The sequence below is a fragment of the Pterocles gutturalis genome, unplaced genomic scaffold, assembly GCF_000699245.1.
Source record: "Pterocles gutturalis isolate BGI_N339 unplaced genomic scaffold, ASM69924v1 scaffold17240, whole genome shotgun sequence".
NCBI classification, from domain to species: Eukaryota; Metazoa; Chordata; class Aves; order Pterocliformes; family Pteroclidae; genus Pterocles; species Pterocles gutturalis.
In genome coordinates, this window is record NW_010141151.1 from 1 (window position 1) to 16600 (window position 16600).

Here is a 16600-nt window from a genome sequence, read left to right on the forward strand (position 1 = left end):
AGAGGGCTGGCCTACAGGGGCGGCTTAGCTTCTGATGCAGAAGTATGGAAATGAACTCTTGGAGTGTAGGCGCTCGCATTGAAGGAATTCTGTTAAAAAATACACTCTCCAGTGTCATTTTTTCCCTAGATCTTGAAAGGAGCGTTGTGTCTGCTCAGCACAGTCACCCCTGAAGGGTACAAATGGACCCCCAGTTTCAGCCTCATGGTGACACCTGGCTCAGCCGGGTTGCAGCCTGTTCAGTGCCCGGTGTGGGGCAGGGGTAAGCGTGCCCGACCCGTGAGGTCAGCCTCATTTGTACCGGCTGGAGGCTGAAACCCTGTGGTTGGGAGGGAGCCTCTGCTTGGTGCAGTGGGACTCCTGCTGTTGGGTTGGGGTTTTTTTGCAAAGCTGTAATTAGGCTGCATTGAAAACAGCGGTGTCATTGCTTGTTTGTCTAACTTGGCATGAGAGATGAGGGACTAGCAGTTACTACTAGATGATTCTTAACCACTTGAACCTTAAGACTGCCACCTCTGTTTAGCTTTCTTACCCATTGACAAGTGGTTTTAGAAGTGCACCAGCCCAATGCCACGTGGGCAGGCTCTGTCAGCATTAGCGACCACGAGGCTTGTTAGCATGGTGGGGAAAACACAATTTCTGGGAGTTGTTTATTGTGTGGGATTTGATATTCTGAAGTGTTCTGTGGTCTTTTTGCTTTTTCCCTGTATGCGATGACATATTTTTGTCACACTAAAAAAAAAGTATAATCTTTAAATTTTTTGCAGCTCAGAGGAGCTCATTGGAACAGACCGTATGGTCAGTGGAGGTCTCAAACCATGCATTTACTTGCTGATCAGCTTTTAGGAGAATTTGTATACTTAGGCTTGAAGAACTGTGTGTTGAACTGCGTGGTACAGTCTCCACTCCATCTCGTCTACTCAGTGCTTTCTTCCTGCAGTTTCCTTGGATGTTATGGAAACCTTTTTTTCCCTGCAGGGGTCAGCAAACCCATCTGCCAAAACAGATCACCTGGTGTAAATAAAGTAAATGGGTTTCAGCAACACCTTACATGAAGTGCCTACATGTAACACTTGTATAAATGCCCAGAGCTCTACAGCAGCCAGCGGGTAAATGGGTTGAGAGAGCAGAACTTCGTGGTTGCAAATCTCCTTACTACACGCATCCCATTAATCTTTATTAAGTAAATCTTTGAAGACAGAGTACCTGGGTTACTGAAATATTGATAGTAAATTTAATATTAAAGTGTGATCTGAAAGGAAATTTTGCCCATGAGTGGAAGAGTTATTCTGAATGTAGGTGACTGAATCCAAATAGTAAATAGTTTCTTTTCACTGTACAGTTCACTTCATTTTCCATGAACTTGTGTGATTAGATAAAACCTTTCTTTACTAGGGTTTCTGTTTTTACAGGAAAAGTCATCTCGCTTGTCAGCAGCTTTATTTGGTGAGGACTGCGAAATCAGCCACGACCAGCTGTATGAGTTGTTAAAGTATGCAGCTTTGGGAAAATGCCACAATGCAACACAACCCAGGTATAACACATTCATATTCAAGAATCAACCCTGTCTTGTGTCCTCACGTGTTGTGAAAATATACCTGAAGGCATATATATTGACCATGCTGGTCTGGGAATCCTTGCAGCGCAGTTACCATAATGACAACCTGTATTATGCAGATACAGTTGTTGTTAGACTTGGCCAGAGACCAGAATTCCTCTTCTGACAAAAATTCTACCATTTAATAGTTTTGTTTCATGCATTTATCAAAAACTGAACAATTTTATGAAACCAAAGAAGCTTCACACACTGAGAAACAAAATACCATGTTACAAATATTAATAGAACACAAAATTCATGTCAGATATAATTGAAACAGTGTTCTAGAGCATTTTGGGAGAAGCATTTTAACCACTTTGCCCTTTTTGAGGGCAGCTTCTCAGAAATGGAAGGGGAGAGGCTGAGGAGGGTATATAACCTTGGATGGCAAAAATATGGTGAAATACAGTTAATCTTGAAATGAAACTTTAGGGAAAAATGATCCCACTTTAGATTTTTAGTAGTGAACAGAAAATGATTTTGTGAAACTTTTGATGCATTAATTCACTAGATTGCATCACTACAGCTGAAGTTACTCGTGTGTTCACATTCTGATGCATATAAATGAGGTATAAATGTCTTGAAATGTGCTGCAGTAGAATTTTGCTGTAACTCAATTCTTTCTCTGTCTCCCATATTATGTTGCTCCCAGGAATATGTGGCTGTTTGAGATAAGCCATAAAGCCTCTTCTCATTGAAGTCATTTGGCACTTTGCCATTCACTGACTTAAAAGCTGGGCTGGTTCCAAGTTTGTTTTTAAGAGTGCTTGATAATTGTTTTGCTTTGATTTTTTTTTTAATTATTATTATTTTTGAACTGCAGCTGGTGCCGTATTCATCACCAAAGCCACCTGGCTGGGGTTGTGGTTATTGTTCTACATGAAATGAGCCAGCTCCATTTCTATAAGTTCTATTTGCAGTTCAAACACCTCAGAAAACTGTTCCGGCATGTAAGTCCCGAAACTGTATTGCTGTCTTCTAAACTTCTTCCAGTCCGAAACCATGCCCCAAGGATTAATCACTGCAGTGAAATTATTGCCTTTTCCAATAGGAAGTGGCCACCTTTGATTCTCAAGGCAAGCTAATGAGAGGATCTATTATTTGTAGCCTTTGTCAGCTCAGAACAAAGGCCAAGGCTTTGATATTGGAAACAGGTTTTCAAGACTTATGTCTTTGAAACCTTACCAGGTGGAATGTGTATTGATGTTTCAGTTCTCTGACTATTATGCTTCTCACATCTTCAGGATGCCAATGAGATTAAAAATATCTCAGTTACTTTGGGATTTACTTTGAGTGAGTGAGGGGACTCTCAGTAGAGTTATGCTATTCTCACTGGTTGAAAAATCTCACTTTTACTATTTGCACCTTGTGTCAAGTTTCTCACATTTCCCAAAAAGATTATTAAAATAATTATTTGAATTTTCTGGGTTACAAGAAGCATTTTTGAAGGAAGAAAGGAAGATGCACTTCAGTTCAGGCTTCTAGAGAATTCTCCCTGAACTGCAGCAAATGCAAATCACAACTTAACTGGAAAGTCTGTAACTTGTTTCTATCAAAGAGAGTCTCGAGATTTGCCTTCTTGATTGTATCAGGCAAGGCAAATATGTCCCTTCATACAAAGAATCCTGTATTGTCTGTCATTAAAACAGGTTTGGTTTGTTTTGGGTTTTTTCCTTCCTTGGGAAAACACCAAACATATTTCCACTACTTATTTTTCCATCCTTCTCTAAATTTTGCTGGTTTGGAGATCAAGAAACATCTCATTTGCTTGATATTTCTGCTTCTGTTTCAATGTCAGTAACTCATCTCTTTTTTCAGAGATTTACATTAGCACCTTCCACTAACTTCCTAGACAGCCTGTATGGAGCAGGAGCAAACCTGAAACCTCAAAACACTGCACAAGGTATCTTGTTTGGTTTTGCATCATCTCTTCCAGACACAGTGATTCACTTTCAACAGTAATTTTTGACTTTGCATCCTGTGGAACCCCTGTATGCCGCTATGGTAGACTTGTTTACAAAAGAAAACATACAGTGGCTTAAACCTGAGACTAGTTACCCTAACTAGTCCAGTAACTCTTTGTTGGGCTTATTGTCACAAGTAAATGCAAAAAGCAGAGATAAAGTTTTTAAGATGTTTAATCCAAAATTCTGATGCTTTGTTTCCTGTTTTGTGATTATTTTATTCTCAGATGTATCTAATAAGAGATACAGAGATATAAATTAGATTAAAGCTAAGCAGTTACTCATTTCTTCGTAGTTTTCTCTGTTATACTGAGCAGCAAATCAAGGTATAGAACAGGTGTGTTGACAACTGATTTCCTATTTTTACACTCTTTATAGAGGTGATTGATAATCCAACAGGCTTGTACAAAACCTGCAAGAGACTACAATGTGAACTTCACTGAAATTGTTAGAAGTGTAACAAAGAATCATGATTTCAAGTCCTAAGTGGGAGAACGAACAGCTGTTACTTTCAATGTATTGACAAAGTCCTCTGGCATCCTGACTGTAAGCCTACTGCACAGTCACAGATCTGAGATGTCAGGTATATATTTCTTTTAAGTGCAATATGCAGAGAATCACCTACAGGGTAATTTGAGTATACAGCTGTGGATTCTGGTGTCAGTTCAGTGCTTGCTTCTTTGTGAGCCATACTTAGAGCACGTTTTCTCCTGATGATGCTTAAGGGAAAGAATTTCACAGAGAAGGTATTAAAAAAAAGAGAATTTATTTTACAGCTTACATGAAGTAACAGATGATTATGTTGTCATGCTTACGAGGCAAGTTTGTTCCCTCTATTTCTGAAAGGAACGTGAGACACAGATTTGTGATGTGACTTGCTTCTGAATCAGCCAGCAGTGTCAGTAGCTGAACTGGGAAAAGATTGAAGTATCCTGAATATCAAGTATATTTTATATAGATATGTAGTATATATGCTGCATACATTATTTATAGTATTGTGTATCTATAATTATGTATATATAATGTGTATAGTGTGTGTGTGTATATATATATACACACAATAAATGAGATGTAAAGTAGAAATAGATATAAAAACTGGAGAGAAGGAGATATGTATAAAAATAAACTGGAGATAGACAATCTATTTGTCCGTCTATCTATCTATCTGTATCTCCAGTTTATTGTTCCAGGTAGTGTTTTCCTTTGAAATTGTGTCGCCTCTTTTTGCATACTAATGCATAAAACTGACTGCAAGTAGGAAGTGCTATTTGTGCTTGACAGATGCTTCTGTATTTTACAGGTTTGACTTGCGTTAGCAGTGAACGTATTCCTAAAAGCTCAGATTTGCAATGTGATCCCATCATTCGGAAATATGGAGAAAAAAAAAGAGGCCTTACTAGCTATACTCTAACTTTAGAAGAGCAGAAGAAAAATGACTATCCCATAAAAGGTCAGTCTTTGAGGGCTTTTGTTTGGTTGGTTTGTTGTGTTTTGGTTTGTTTGTTTGTTTGTTTTAATTTTGATGGTTAGTGATATGTTTGGTCATATAAGATACATGATGAGTTTCAGAAGAGAGAGGTCTGTTTCTTATTCGTGGGTATCTTTTAATTCTAGGCTCCCCTGGATGTAAGGGCTATATATCTACAGAGTGTGATCAGCAGAGGACGGACAGCAGCCCCCTCTTTGGTCTGGATTGTGAAATGGTAAAAATAAATGTGTGTGCCCTTACAAAATATAGTCAAGCAACTGGACTCCTACCAGCTATTCCAAAGTGAGCAAAGCACACTGTGTATTTGCTAAACCCCTTCTGATACATTAATATCTGCTACCAGTCCCTTCGCTGATGGTACCAGTGCTAATGCAGCCATGGGAAGGACTCAGGAAGTGGTTCTGGTGACAAGGCATAAATATTATTTTGAGCAGTGCAGCAGAGAGCTCAGTTCTGCGTTGGTTGTCAGAGCAGCGGCTGGGTCTGCCAAGCCCATCAGCAATGCTGCAGTAACCCCCGAGGCTGCTGTGGAATTCCTCCTCCCAGCCCTCTCCAAGGCTTGAGGCTTGAGAGAGGAAGGTACTTCCCTATCACATATCTTCCTTTAGCCATCACAGTTCTGGCAGCAGAGTCTGGTGAAGATTCCTCCTTTAGTGCAGTGTTGACCTTGCAGAGATGCCTCTTTGGCATCAGCATTGTGTAACTAGTGATATAACCCAGGCTTGGCTTTTAAATTGTGCGTCTTCTCTGGTGAAGATGCTCCCAGTGACAGCTCTGTGGTGCAGAGCACAGGCTGATTCTGTGAAATCAGCACTTCTTTATAATGGTTTTCCTTGTGTTGTGCTTGCCTGTGTGTTGGCTGTGCTTAGGGTGGGCATTCAACAACTAAAATGAAGCATGCTACAGGGTAAAATAATTAGCTATGAGCATGTAAAATAATTTGCTATGAGCGTGGTACATCTGTAAGTCAAGTAATTCCTTAGTAGTGATGCTGTCTGCAGCCAAAGCCAATGTTAGCTATGGTTTTTTGAGTGGCAGGGGCGTGTTCATTCAACAACTGCCTCCGCTTCTTCCTGACAGTGCCTGACTGCAAAAGGGAATGAAGTCACTCGTGTCTCCTTGGTGGATGCACAGGGTCAGTGCCTCTTGAATGAACTCGTCAAACCTGAGAGCACAGTAGTGAACTACCGCACAAGGTGACTTGCACAGAAGTTTTTTATCTCTTTGTCTTTAGGAGCTGCAACCCTTTCAAATTAAACCTGTTACACAGGACCTTTCCGAAGGCTGTGGTTTGCACAGATGTCTAGTGCATTTTACTCAGTGTTAAGAATACTGTTCTTGCCTTGTGATTACAATAACCAACATTACGTATACGGTCTCTGCTACATAGAACCCATGTGGGTAGGCAGAAGCATTGTCATTCTGCAGTGTTCTAGGAGAAGTTCTGTTACAGATTAATGATACACAGGACAAGTTACTCTTTACTGCTGGCTATAAAATAGGATAGAGGGTAAGAGCACAGGATTGCAGTCTGCATCTTTCTGCTCCATAGCTAGTTTTGCTCTTCTGTGAAAAATGACTAGAGCAGCTGATCAGCTTTCACACATCAGGATTATAACAAAAGCAAGCAAAACTCAAGTCTTGTCTTCACCAAAACTTTGCCCAGCTTTATCCAGGAGGTGATGTGCCAGTGCCCTCAGGTTACTTCGAAGGATCTTCTTCCACCATCGGTCTTGTAGTGTTCCTTACCTTTGCTACCTGATGCTAAGAACTGCATCACTTAAGAATAAGTTGTATTTGAGAGTGATAAGCTTTTAAAACAACTGTGGAAGCACTTATGGCAGTTTAATATACCTGCATGTATCTTCTGATGTTGGAACAGAAAGCAGTAAATAACATTCTGTCAGTTACACCGAGTTTATATTTTACATGCCCTGCTTGTAATATTCTCCAGTAGGTGCTGTTACTAATGTGTTGCTTTTACCTCATCCAACTTTTTTTTTTGAAGATTTTCAGGAGTCACAAAGAAAATGCTTCTTCCAGTGAAAACAAGACTGCCAGACATCCAAACCAGAATTAAAAAAATGCTTCCCCATGATGCCGTATTGGTGGGTCATTCTTTAAATTCTGATCTCCAGGCTTTGGAAGTGAGTATGCCTTTAACAGTATTTTTTTCCACCCCTGTGATACTAATTTCAGACCTGAAAACTCTAAACAATTCCTCTTTTTATTAGTGAACACTTGTTAATTGCTTTTTATTATGAATAGCCTTATGTCTGTAAGGATTTAAAAGAGAAAGACTCTCCTTACAGCTATAAAACTGGGCAAGGGGCTGCTCAGAACCCGAAAGGAAGGGAGGGGTCTGTCCAGACATAGATACGGTTGCAACAGAAGCTTTACCTCTCTGTTTCGTTCAGGTGCTTTTGATAGCTCTGTCACAGGAAGAACTGTGAAGTCCTTCCTATATTTAATTTAACCAGCCTAAAATGCTTGAATAATAAATAATCTTTCCAAGCCAATCTAGATCTTCCCAATGGAGTGTTAGAATGGAGAGTTGGGCTTGTTTCATTATTCCCATCTTCTCTCTCGTTGTGGACCAGTTCTCTATCAGTGAGAAACTGGCAGCTGAAATGAAAAGGCAGAGGCACAGATAACAATGGAGTTACTGCCCAATTGTGTATGACTGCTCTTCTTAAATTAGTGATGTTTTCTCTCCTCCAGATGATCCACCCTAGTGTTATTGATACTTCATTGCTTTTTGCCAGAAATGAAGGTCGAAGATTTAAGCTAAAATTTCTAGCCAAAGCTGTTTTAGGGTAAGATTATTACTGTATTGTCATGGGGAATACTCAGAACTGTCATGGGGGGAGTCATACAGTCTTGTTCTTCCACTCGTAGCATCAGAATTATTTTTTCACTGAAATTCAAAAGAAAGGAGCAGGCTGTGCAAATAGACATGGTAAAGAAGAATTTACTGCCTGCTTGAAACATCAGGCAGCATAATAAATTGGCTTGTCTTTGAGCAAGCAGGGACGCTGTGACCCAACCAGATTTGAGTCCTCACAAAACTAGCTTTTCTGCAGGTCTGGAGCAGTACCAGTGCATTGACTTGTAGAGCAGCTAGCCACTCTGGCTTACACAAATGAGATCTGTTGCAGGTAGCAAGAAAGAAAGGCTGATGTATGAAAGTATGATTTAGTGACTTCAGTCATATTCCGCAGTGTACTAGCTACCCCTGGGTAGTACAGCATGATGATACAGGTCTCACCGTTCACATAGTGAATAGGAATACTCTGCAAGGCCAAACTTCACCGCGTTGGAGGTTGCCTCCCTGTCTATGTGCAAATTTTGAGTTGGGTCATTGGTCAAGAAGTAAAATTAAAAACAGCCATGCATCAGAGTACCAAGTATTAGCACTGCTTCTGTCAAATAGTGTTTTGCTTAACATTGCAAAAACATTTCTTGCAGTAACTTATGGGAATATTTCACAAGAATGCTGCTGCACAGAACTGAAATCCTTTTTGGAGAGGGGAAAGCTATTTTGCCCGAAAAGGACCCAGTTTAGAAAAGACAGGATGTTGGTCAGTGTGGAAAAACAGATAACCTGCCTGTACACCTAATTTTGATGCCCTAGGAAGGAGATTCAGTGTGAAGAGAAGCTTGGGCATGATCCTGCAGAAGATGCTAGAGCTGCATTGGAATTGGCTCAATTCTTTATTGAGCAAGGACCAGCAAAGGTAGCTATATCTAATTAAGATTTCTGTCTTTAATCACAGAATGTGGAAGTCATGCTTATGAAGGATAAAAAAAAAAACCAAAACATTCCTGCCCATCCTGTTGTTGATTTAAAAGAGAAAATAGAGCTGTGATAGAGGCTTCAATTTTGACAGCTTATTACTTTCAGCATATATCCTGGTATCTTAATAACCTGGAGCATTACCAGTGTTTCAGTGCTCAGACATTGATGTGAATCAGCATTGCTGCTGATCTTGAAGAGAGGCATTGGGTGAAGAAGGATTCAGACACTTCAGCCTACAGTACTGCCTGTCATTTTTCAAGATGAAAGAACTGAGAGACCTTGTATGTTGTGGCAGTGATATATGAGTCTCTTGCTTGTTTTGTTGATTTTTGAGACTTTTTTTGGAGATGATTGCTGGCTGACGCTGTAAGTGCTGCATGCTTGAGAATGACAACAGAAAATAATAAGGCAAGAAACTAATGGCTGTGTTTCTTCACTGCTGTGGAGTGTGCCTAGGTGACTCATAGAGAAAGCACATGCTTTCTGGTTAGCTACAATTAGCTGAGATGAAAGCCAACTACTAATCTTCTTCTTTCCCCAAGGTAGCAGAACTAAACTTAGAGATGCTTCTGACAACTGAAAAACTGGCTGAGCTCTCACAGAACAAAGCTGCGTTAGAGCCACAAAGATATAGGGTCCAGAAACAGTTGAATGAGCCTCCACATGTATCCAAACCATGGTAATAAGATTCTCAAATGTGCATGTTTTTCCTTCAGTTGAATTCCCAGTTAAATCAAAGAAGTGTGTTATGTTTTTCAGAAGCCATCAGCATCTTAAATTTCACAAAGCATTTTCTATGCTTCTTTTGATGTTGAGGACAAGAATATTCTTTCAAATTTCTTTAATGAACTGTAGCATTTTTCTCTGACAAGCACTTCTTGAAAGCTTTTAATTCATCATATTGATAAGTACTGTGATTAACAACAGCTTGCTTTCTACTAGTTTTTTAGACTGCTTGCAGGTGACTGGCCAAAAACCCCTCCTTTTGGGCAGACAGGAACTAGATGCTTCTGGCCTGTGTCAGAGTAACCTGAGCACTTCAAACAAACAGGTGAATGGACTTAGAGTGGGTTGGGCTAAACAAGCATCAAAGTAGTTCAAAGTTCTTGTTCTGGGGGTGGGTAGATGAGTCCTATTTTTAAAAGGCTGACTGACAGTAGTGTTAGCAATAGTGTTAATACCAAGTTAGTTAAATCCATTTTAACATTTCGGAAATAAGCTTTGATCCTCCACATACTGTCATGACTCATTAAAGAAGAATTTCTGCCTGAGGGCTTCTGTGGACAATAATGAAAATTGAAGTTGGGAATTAATTTCAGTAGCTTTGTTTCTGATCCTTTGCAGTATAATTGTCTTGCACCTCTTTCAGCCTTTATACTCTTTTCCCTCCAGATTCTTCAGAGAGCCTTAGAGGATGTTCCCCTGTCCACATTTAGTATCATTCAGTTCAGTTTGGGTCCAGAGTACATTGCATCTCACCTTCTTGCAGGACTTTGTGAAAAGGTACTATTTTTTTGAGAATAGTCTTCGTTGCTGAGCTTGAAAAGAGATGTTATTTATCCAGAGGCATCAAGTAGTTAGTTCCTTTGCTTTGTGAAGTTCGTTCTCTAATCTGTGTTCCTACAGGTGAGGAGCAAGCTGACTGACATGCTGACAATTTATGCAGGTCCTTTTGAAGAAAGCTTTTGCCTGAAGTCTGTGAAAAAAGAATTTGGGAGATGTGGACCAATCCGATCTCTTACAGTGGTAACTGAAACATACCAGGTGAGGAGCACCGAAAGCATTAAGCTTGCTGACAGGCATGGACGGCCCAAATAATCTCTTGGAAAGACATGGATTAGAAGCACTGAAATACCACTTACTCTGTTTGGGTTTTTTTCCCTGGTGATTTAGTTAAAAGCTACAACAATTCAGCATCTCTAAAAGCTGCTCTACAGAATGACAAGAATAAACACACCTTGTGTGGCTTAACTGTGCTGTTCAAGCTAGAGGGCTTTGAGCATTTGAGAAGCTGAGATGCTTTTTTGTCACTCTCGAGAGAACTGATATACTAAGGCCTTTAATGGTCAGGGAAAGAAAAAAGTTGTTATTGATAAGCTAATTGGAGGTTGTTTTTATCAGCTACAGTATATGCAGTGTTACATATATTAACCCCCAGGCCTTTTTATATTCTATTTTTAAAATAAAACACAACTTTATTGAGACCTGACTTTTAAAAAGGGAGGGCTTATGTGTTTTATTGATAAGCCTGAAGTATCTTATCGTTCTGTTTCAAGCCCTATGTCTGTATCCAGTATGAAGTGCTGGAAGCTGCCCAGCTTGCTGTGGAAAGCCTAAATGGAGCTGAGGTAGCAGGATCCTGCATTAAGGTAAAGAAAACAAATACCAAATGCCTAAGCTATGTTGAGCACAGGAACAGCATCCACTATGTCTCTTTTTAACATCTGCTCACAATGTAGCATCTGGCAAATGCTGGATGGTTGTGCATCTCCCTGTCCCTGGACAATTTAGGGCCACTGGCAGAAAGGAAATGGTTATAGCCCTCTTTTTTCCTTTCTGCCTGTCACCAGAAAGGGGGGTTAGAAAGCATTTTGACCTCCAACTGCAGCTTTAAAAGGAAGAGCCCAGTAACAGGCTGTTAAAATGCCTTATACAAAGTATGGGGTTCTTAATTTTGTAGTGTTTCTACTTCTCTCTCTCTTTCGCTCTCTCTCTTTCTCCCCTTTCCATGACTAATGAAGTTAGTTAGCCTTCATTAGTCATATTTTTTTTCAAGGGAGGGAAGATGGCTCATCATCTTTTGGTAATGGGAGAAAAATTATTAGAAGCTCGGAACATGGAGCTGCGTGAGCTGATGTGCTGTAAAAAAATCCACCCCAGGTTCAGAGACCCGTCACTGCAGCAATGCTGGACTGTGATGTTTTGATAAGGGAACTAGAACTGGATGTAGAAAACGAAGGCATGATTTATGTTGCTGGTCTAAAGAAGTCATTAACGGAGACAGACTTGCAAGAAGAATTTGGCCAATTGAAAGACCTGGAAACACTTTTCCTGCCAAAGGATCTCCAGAGTGGAAAGCACAGGAACTGCTGTTTCCTCAGTAAGTAGCTTCAGACAGAGCCTGCTTATTTCCTTCAGCTAAGCTCATTCAGCAGCCCCTGGGACTTTGTACAGACACTGCAAGAGCTACTGAACCTCACGTATGCTCAAAGTGACAGTATTTAAAATACTCCAGTGAATGCGTGTATTGTTTGGCAGAGCAGTTACAGCTAAATAGTTAAAAAGAAAAAAAAAAAACCTGCTTAAAAAAAATGAGAAAAGTTCCAGGATAGTTCATTGGCTCCAGTACCTCAATGTCAGGGCTGGTTACTGTGCAGCTTCACACAGAGAAGTAATCATATCTAAAAAAGAGGAGGAGAACAACCGGATGAGTGCTGTTGCAGTTAACTGGCATGTCTGTAGTCAGATGTTTACCTGTAGCAAAATGAGGATCTGCTCGCTGCAGTGACTTCAGTTTCTCATTTCCCTCCTGCTCCACACCTTTAGCCCTACAGGTGCTAAGCAACAGGGCAGCTACATCACTGCCAAAGCATGTTTCCCTTCTCTTTGTGTTTCAGAATTCCAGAAATCACAGAGTGCTGTGGATGCCCTTGAAGTGATAAATGGATGGACAGCAAAGGGTAGCAGACTAAGAAGTAGGAATGCTCTTGCTTCAGGTCACCTCTGGAGATGGATTTGGCAAATGAATCACACCGATGGGACACAAGGTGGAAACATCTTCTATGAGAAAGGGGAGCGACTCTCTCAGGCTGTGAGTTTAAGGCTATGCTGATGTTTATTGCAGTTAGTGAGGAGGTACTGCCCTGGGAACCAGGACTGGTAACTTTGAGCAGATTTCGGTTGCAGAGCTGTGTGTAACAGAAGGGTCTCCTTGTGCTGGAGCAGAGAGGCTGCCCAAGCTTGGTTCCCACAAGGCAGTCTGGATAGGTAATATCATGTGAGATAATGTGATGTTTGCAGGATACTGTATAACCTTAAAAAAAAAAGAGGGGGGGCAAAAAGGGCAGAGCTGCTCAGGGCATGAGTGAACTGACGCCTACTACTTGAGAGCAGATAGAGCAAGGGGAGGGAGAGGGAGAAGGGACGAGCTGTGTAGCCCTACAGGAAGGAACAGCTCTAGTTGCAGCTCTCATTTTTGCTGGAGGAAGCTGCAGTGTTATTTCAGTAGGGCATGTGGTTCTCTCTGCTGCTGAGCCACTGCGCTGCCACATGCCACCCAGTAACAGAATCACTGCTGTCCTCACCCTGACACTGCCCGAGGGTCAGTCTTGCCACATGCACATCTAAGTGTGATTGCTATAGCTCTGCAGCCGAATTGGGGATTTTAATGCTTACATTCTGTTATGCAGGAGCAGGATCTAAGGAAAAGGGTGAAGAAGTTAGACCAGCATATCAAAAAGCTTTATAGAAGTCTGCAGAATAACACCCTGTGCATTGTTCTCTTTCCTGGAGTGAACAGGTAATTTGTCATCTATTTTGCACAGAGGCAAGGAAAATACATAGCCAAATATTTTTATCTATTGAAAATTAAAATCCTGCACAAGGAAGTGAAAGCCTGAAGAAGCTGTTTTAGTTATTCAGTCTGACATGCATGTGAGGCCAACAAAACCTGAACGGTAAGTTCTGCCCATAAGCCATGCCGGATCCAGAACAAGCACAAGTGCTGAAACGGCTTATGTAGCTGATGCTCCAGATTAGCAAGGCTGAAGTACACAGTGTTGATTAATTATACAGGTCTTCTCAGTTCACCTACCTTCCCCTGTTGGATGTTTCATCACTATTTGACAGCAAGGTAAGTTTTATGTGCCCATGAGAGAATGGAGCAGTTTCCACAGCAGCCAGTTTTTGGGGTGGTTTTCATGGGGTTTAATGGTTTGGGTGTTTTTAAAACCACCTCACTGCTGTACACAAGTCACCATGTACCCATTGGCTTGTGGTACCTTGATGTATGCGCTTTAGCCATAGCTGATGAAGGCAATGGTTTATGCCCTCATCTTACATAAGGAACATGGTTGGGAAAAAATAACACTTTCATTGAGTCCTTCATCTCTGATAGGAAAAGTCATGTCCTAGAGTTGAGTTGGGCTTCAGCACTAATATCAGGGATGTTCCCAGATGGGGTGGGCTTCCTGCATTTCAGAACCTGGGGCCTGAACTGCCACAGTCATTCACTGCTTAAATATTAATCAGAAAGGTTAAACCTTTCCCAGACAAGGCCCTAGTTACTGAGTACATACTTATTTCAGGAGTCTTCTCTGTTCTCTCCCTGTCACTGTTCAGACAGTCAAAGGTCACATCTACCCTGGCTTTTCTTCAGTTTCCCTTCAACAGGAGGGGTGCCATTCCTTGTGGAGACAGAAGACATGCCCTGAAATAGAAACAGGGAGACAGAGCTGCTCAGCAGCATCTCTTCACCCTGGCTAGGCAGCCAGGCCAGGGTCCCTACTCTTAACTTGCAAAGCTTCCAGAGAAGAATCATGATGGTGTATTATCCTCTGGACCAGTGTCCCTAAAAGGGAGATGCATTTTAGCCAAGAGTACATTTAGGCTTAATGCCAGTGACAAACTGTTTCAGCAAGGTTACATGCCAAGGGCTGCTCTTGGCATGATCTGCTCGAATTGTTCAATTTGTAATACCTTTTCAAAAAAATAATATTTTTTTAGTTTTTTTTTTTTTTAATAATTTGTCCTAAGTAAAAATCATTAAGCTTTTTTTTTTTTTTTTTTCCCCACACACACCAAAGACTAGTAGCATACAAAATGAGACAGCAGCAATTCCTACCTTATTAGAGAAGTGCTGATGGCACATAGCCATCTGCAAATGGTTTCTTGCACCGGCTCGGTATCCAGTCCTGCCTCAGTTTAAATCAGCCGGGGGGAGGCCTGAACAGATGGCTGACCTCTGTGGACAGTAGTGCATGTGGTCCTTTGATAATCTGCTGCTGCCTTTGGGGCTATAACTGAGGCAGTTTTTTTAAATTGCTGAGCAATCTTTTGCCTCTTCTCTACACCACTGTGTCATCTCAGTTACTTTGTGTGCTAACCTGGCAGCCCCCCCCCCCCCGGAAAAGGATGGCTGTGGAGTTACAGGCCACACCCTGTATCTTGTGCAGCAGCTTCACTGGCCTCAGCAGGTCCAAACGTACTTTCAAGGGCCATCTCAAACTACCCTCACTGGGCACAAGCTTGCTTGTTGTCTTACATCACCGAGGGGTATGAATCCCACCAGCAGAACAGGTGCATTCAGGAGTCTGCATCCACCGGGAGCCTACAGAAGCCCACAGTCTGGGTTTGTGTCTCAGGCTGCCGAGTGGGTTAGAATGGAGCTCCAGCCCAGCCTTCAAAGAGGCTTCTTGCCAAGTGAGGTTCCTGTATTTTTATTTCCCAGAGGACTGGCAGGCCAGAAGAGGCTTCCTGATTAAAGAGATTGTCAAATAATTGTTGGGTGGAAAAAAAACACACAACACGCACATGACCATTTTTTCTCAATCTGCTGACCCTGGGGGGTGCAGACTTCTTACTCCCAGACCAGCAAACTTATGTGCATCAAGGCTGCTCTGAACAGAAATAACACACCTCTTGTTTATGTTGCAGCATGCATGGATCACAATCTGGCCTTGGTCTGATGGGAATAAAAGATGACGGAGGGAGGAGTGCTTGTTAAACTGCCAAGTTTTTAAGCAGTCTCTTTTGTTAAGATATTTTAAATTACTTTAAATATTGATGTCTTTGTAAAGATCTCTTACCCTAAGAACAATAGCTTTTCACTCTGTATCTTTTACAAAGTCTAAAAATAAAAGCTATTCAAAACATCTTAAAGCACAAAACCTTTTCCATTAACCCTTCTCGCTGTGGCAGTTTTCCTTGACAGCGGGTGAGCCAGGCAAGTGCTTAGGAAGAGCTGGGGGCAGACCAGGGGCAGTGTTGCATAAAAGCCCATCGGCGTTGGCCGGGAAGACATAACTCAGCAAGTTGTGCATTGCCGGAGACGGACGTACCAGCTGGGCTGTTGTTCAGTGAAGCCTTGCAGGCTGTAAAGCAGCAAGCCAAGTTAATGTACTACCTGCAACAGCTGCTCAGCGGTTAAAAGCTCTTCTCGGGAATGGTGTGGATTTCTGGAAGTGTGCTGTGCCAGCTCTGAAGCGGAGTTGCTGCCTCCTTTCCGGGAAAGTACTGTACTTAGTCCATGGAAAGGAGGAATTGGTGATTCATAATTCTTGGACAATCTCTACTTTCTCCTCCTTCCCTGACCACCCCTCCACACCCCTTACATATAAAAAAAGAAGAAAAAAGAGAAGTTAGAGTGTGGCTGTGGGAAGGACAAGGGCCATTTTAAGGAAAGCACACATCTGTGCAAACTTCACACATCATTGCTTTCAGCATGGAGCTGGAAGCACAGAGTTGCAGTAGCCTCGGTACGCTACCAGCAGTAGGATGAGGTGATTTGCAGCCATTGCCACTAAAAATAAAGGCTGCTCGAGCTCCTCCTGTTAACACAGGGAATTTCCAAGCACGCGGATGCCTAGGAGAGCTTCCAGCTCTCAGAAAAAAGAAAAATGTTTGTTAAACGGTTTGAACACGAGACAAAGGATTTCTTGAATTAGAATAGGCGCTGAGATAAAATTGAAATAGTTATTATTCCAGAAATTATTAAATACAGCTGATAGAATATATACACCCTCCTACTTTCC

At 41.5% G+C, this 16600-nt stretch overlaps 1 protein-coding gene across 1 annotated transcript; it reads left to right on the forward strand.

The window, feature by feature from the left end:
• The first annotated feature begins 1416 nt into the window (after positions 1-1416).
• Positions 1417-15728, forward strand: LOC104469439 (putative RNA exonuclease NEF-sp). Its single transcript, XM_010083938.1, has 18 exons — positions 1417-1534; positions 2421-2547; positions 3416-3500; positions 4862-5011; positions 5176-5264; positions 6131-6246; positions 7059-7197; positions 7772-7866; positions 8685-8787; positions 9392-9528; positions 9792-9900; positions 10242-10352; positions 10476-10613; positions 11126-11218; positions 11730-11949; positions 12467-12660; positions 13259-13368; positions 15504-15728. Exons 2-18 carry the CDS (start codon positions 2482-2484, stop codon positions 15571-15573), a joined length of 2025 nt encoding a protein of 674 aa, XP_010082240.1. The 5' UTR covers positions 1417-1534; positions 2421-2481; the 3' UTR covers positions 15574-15728.
• Positions 15729-16600: the final 872 nt, after the last annotated feature.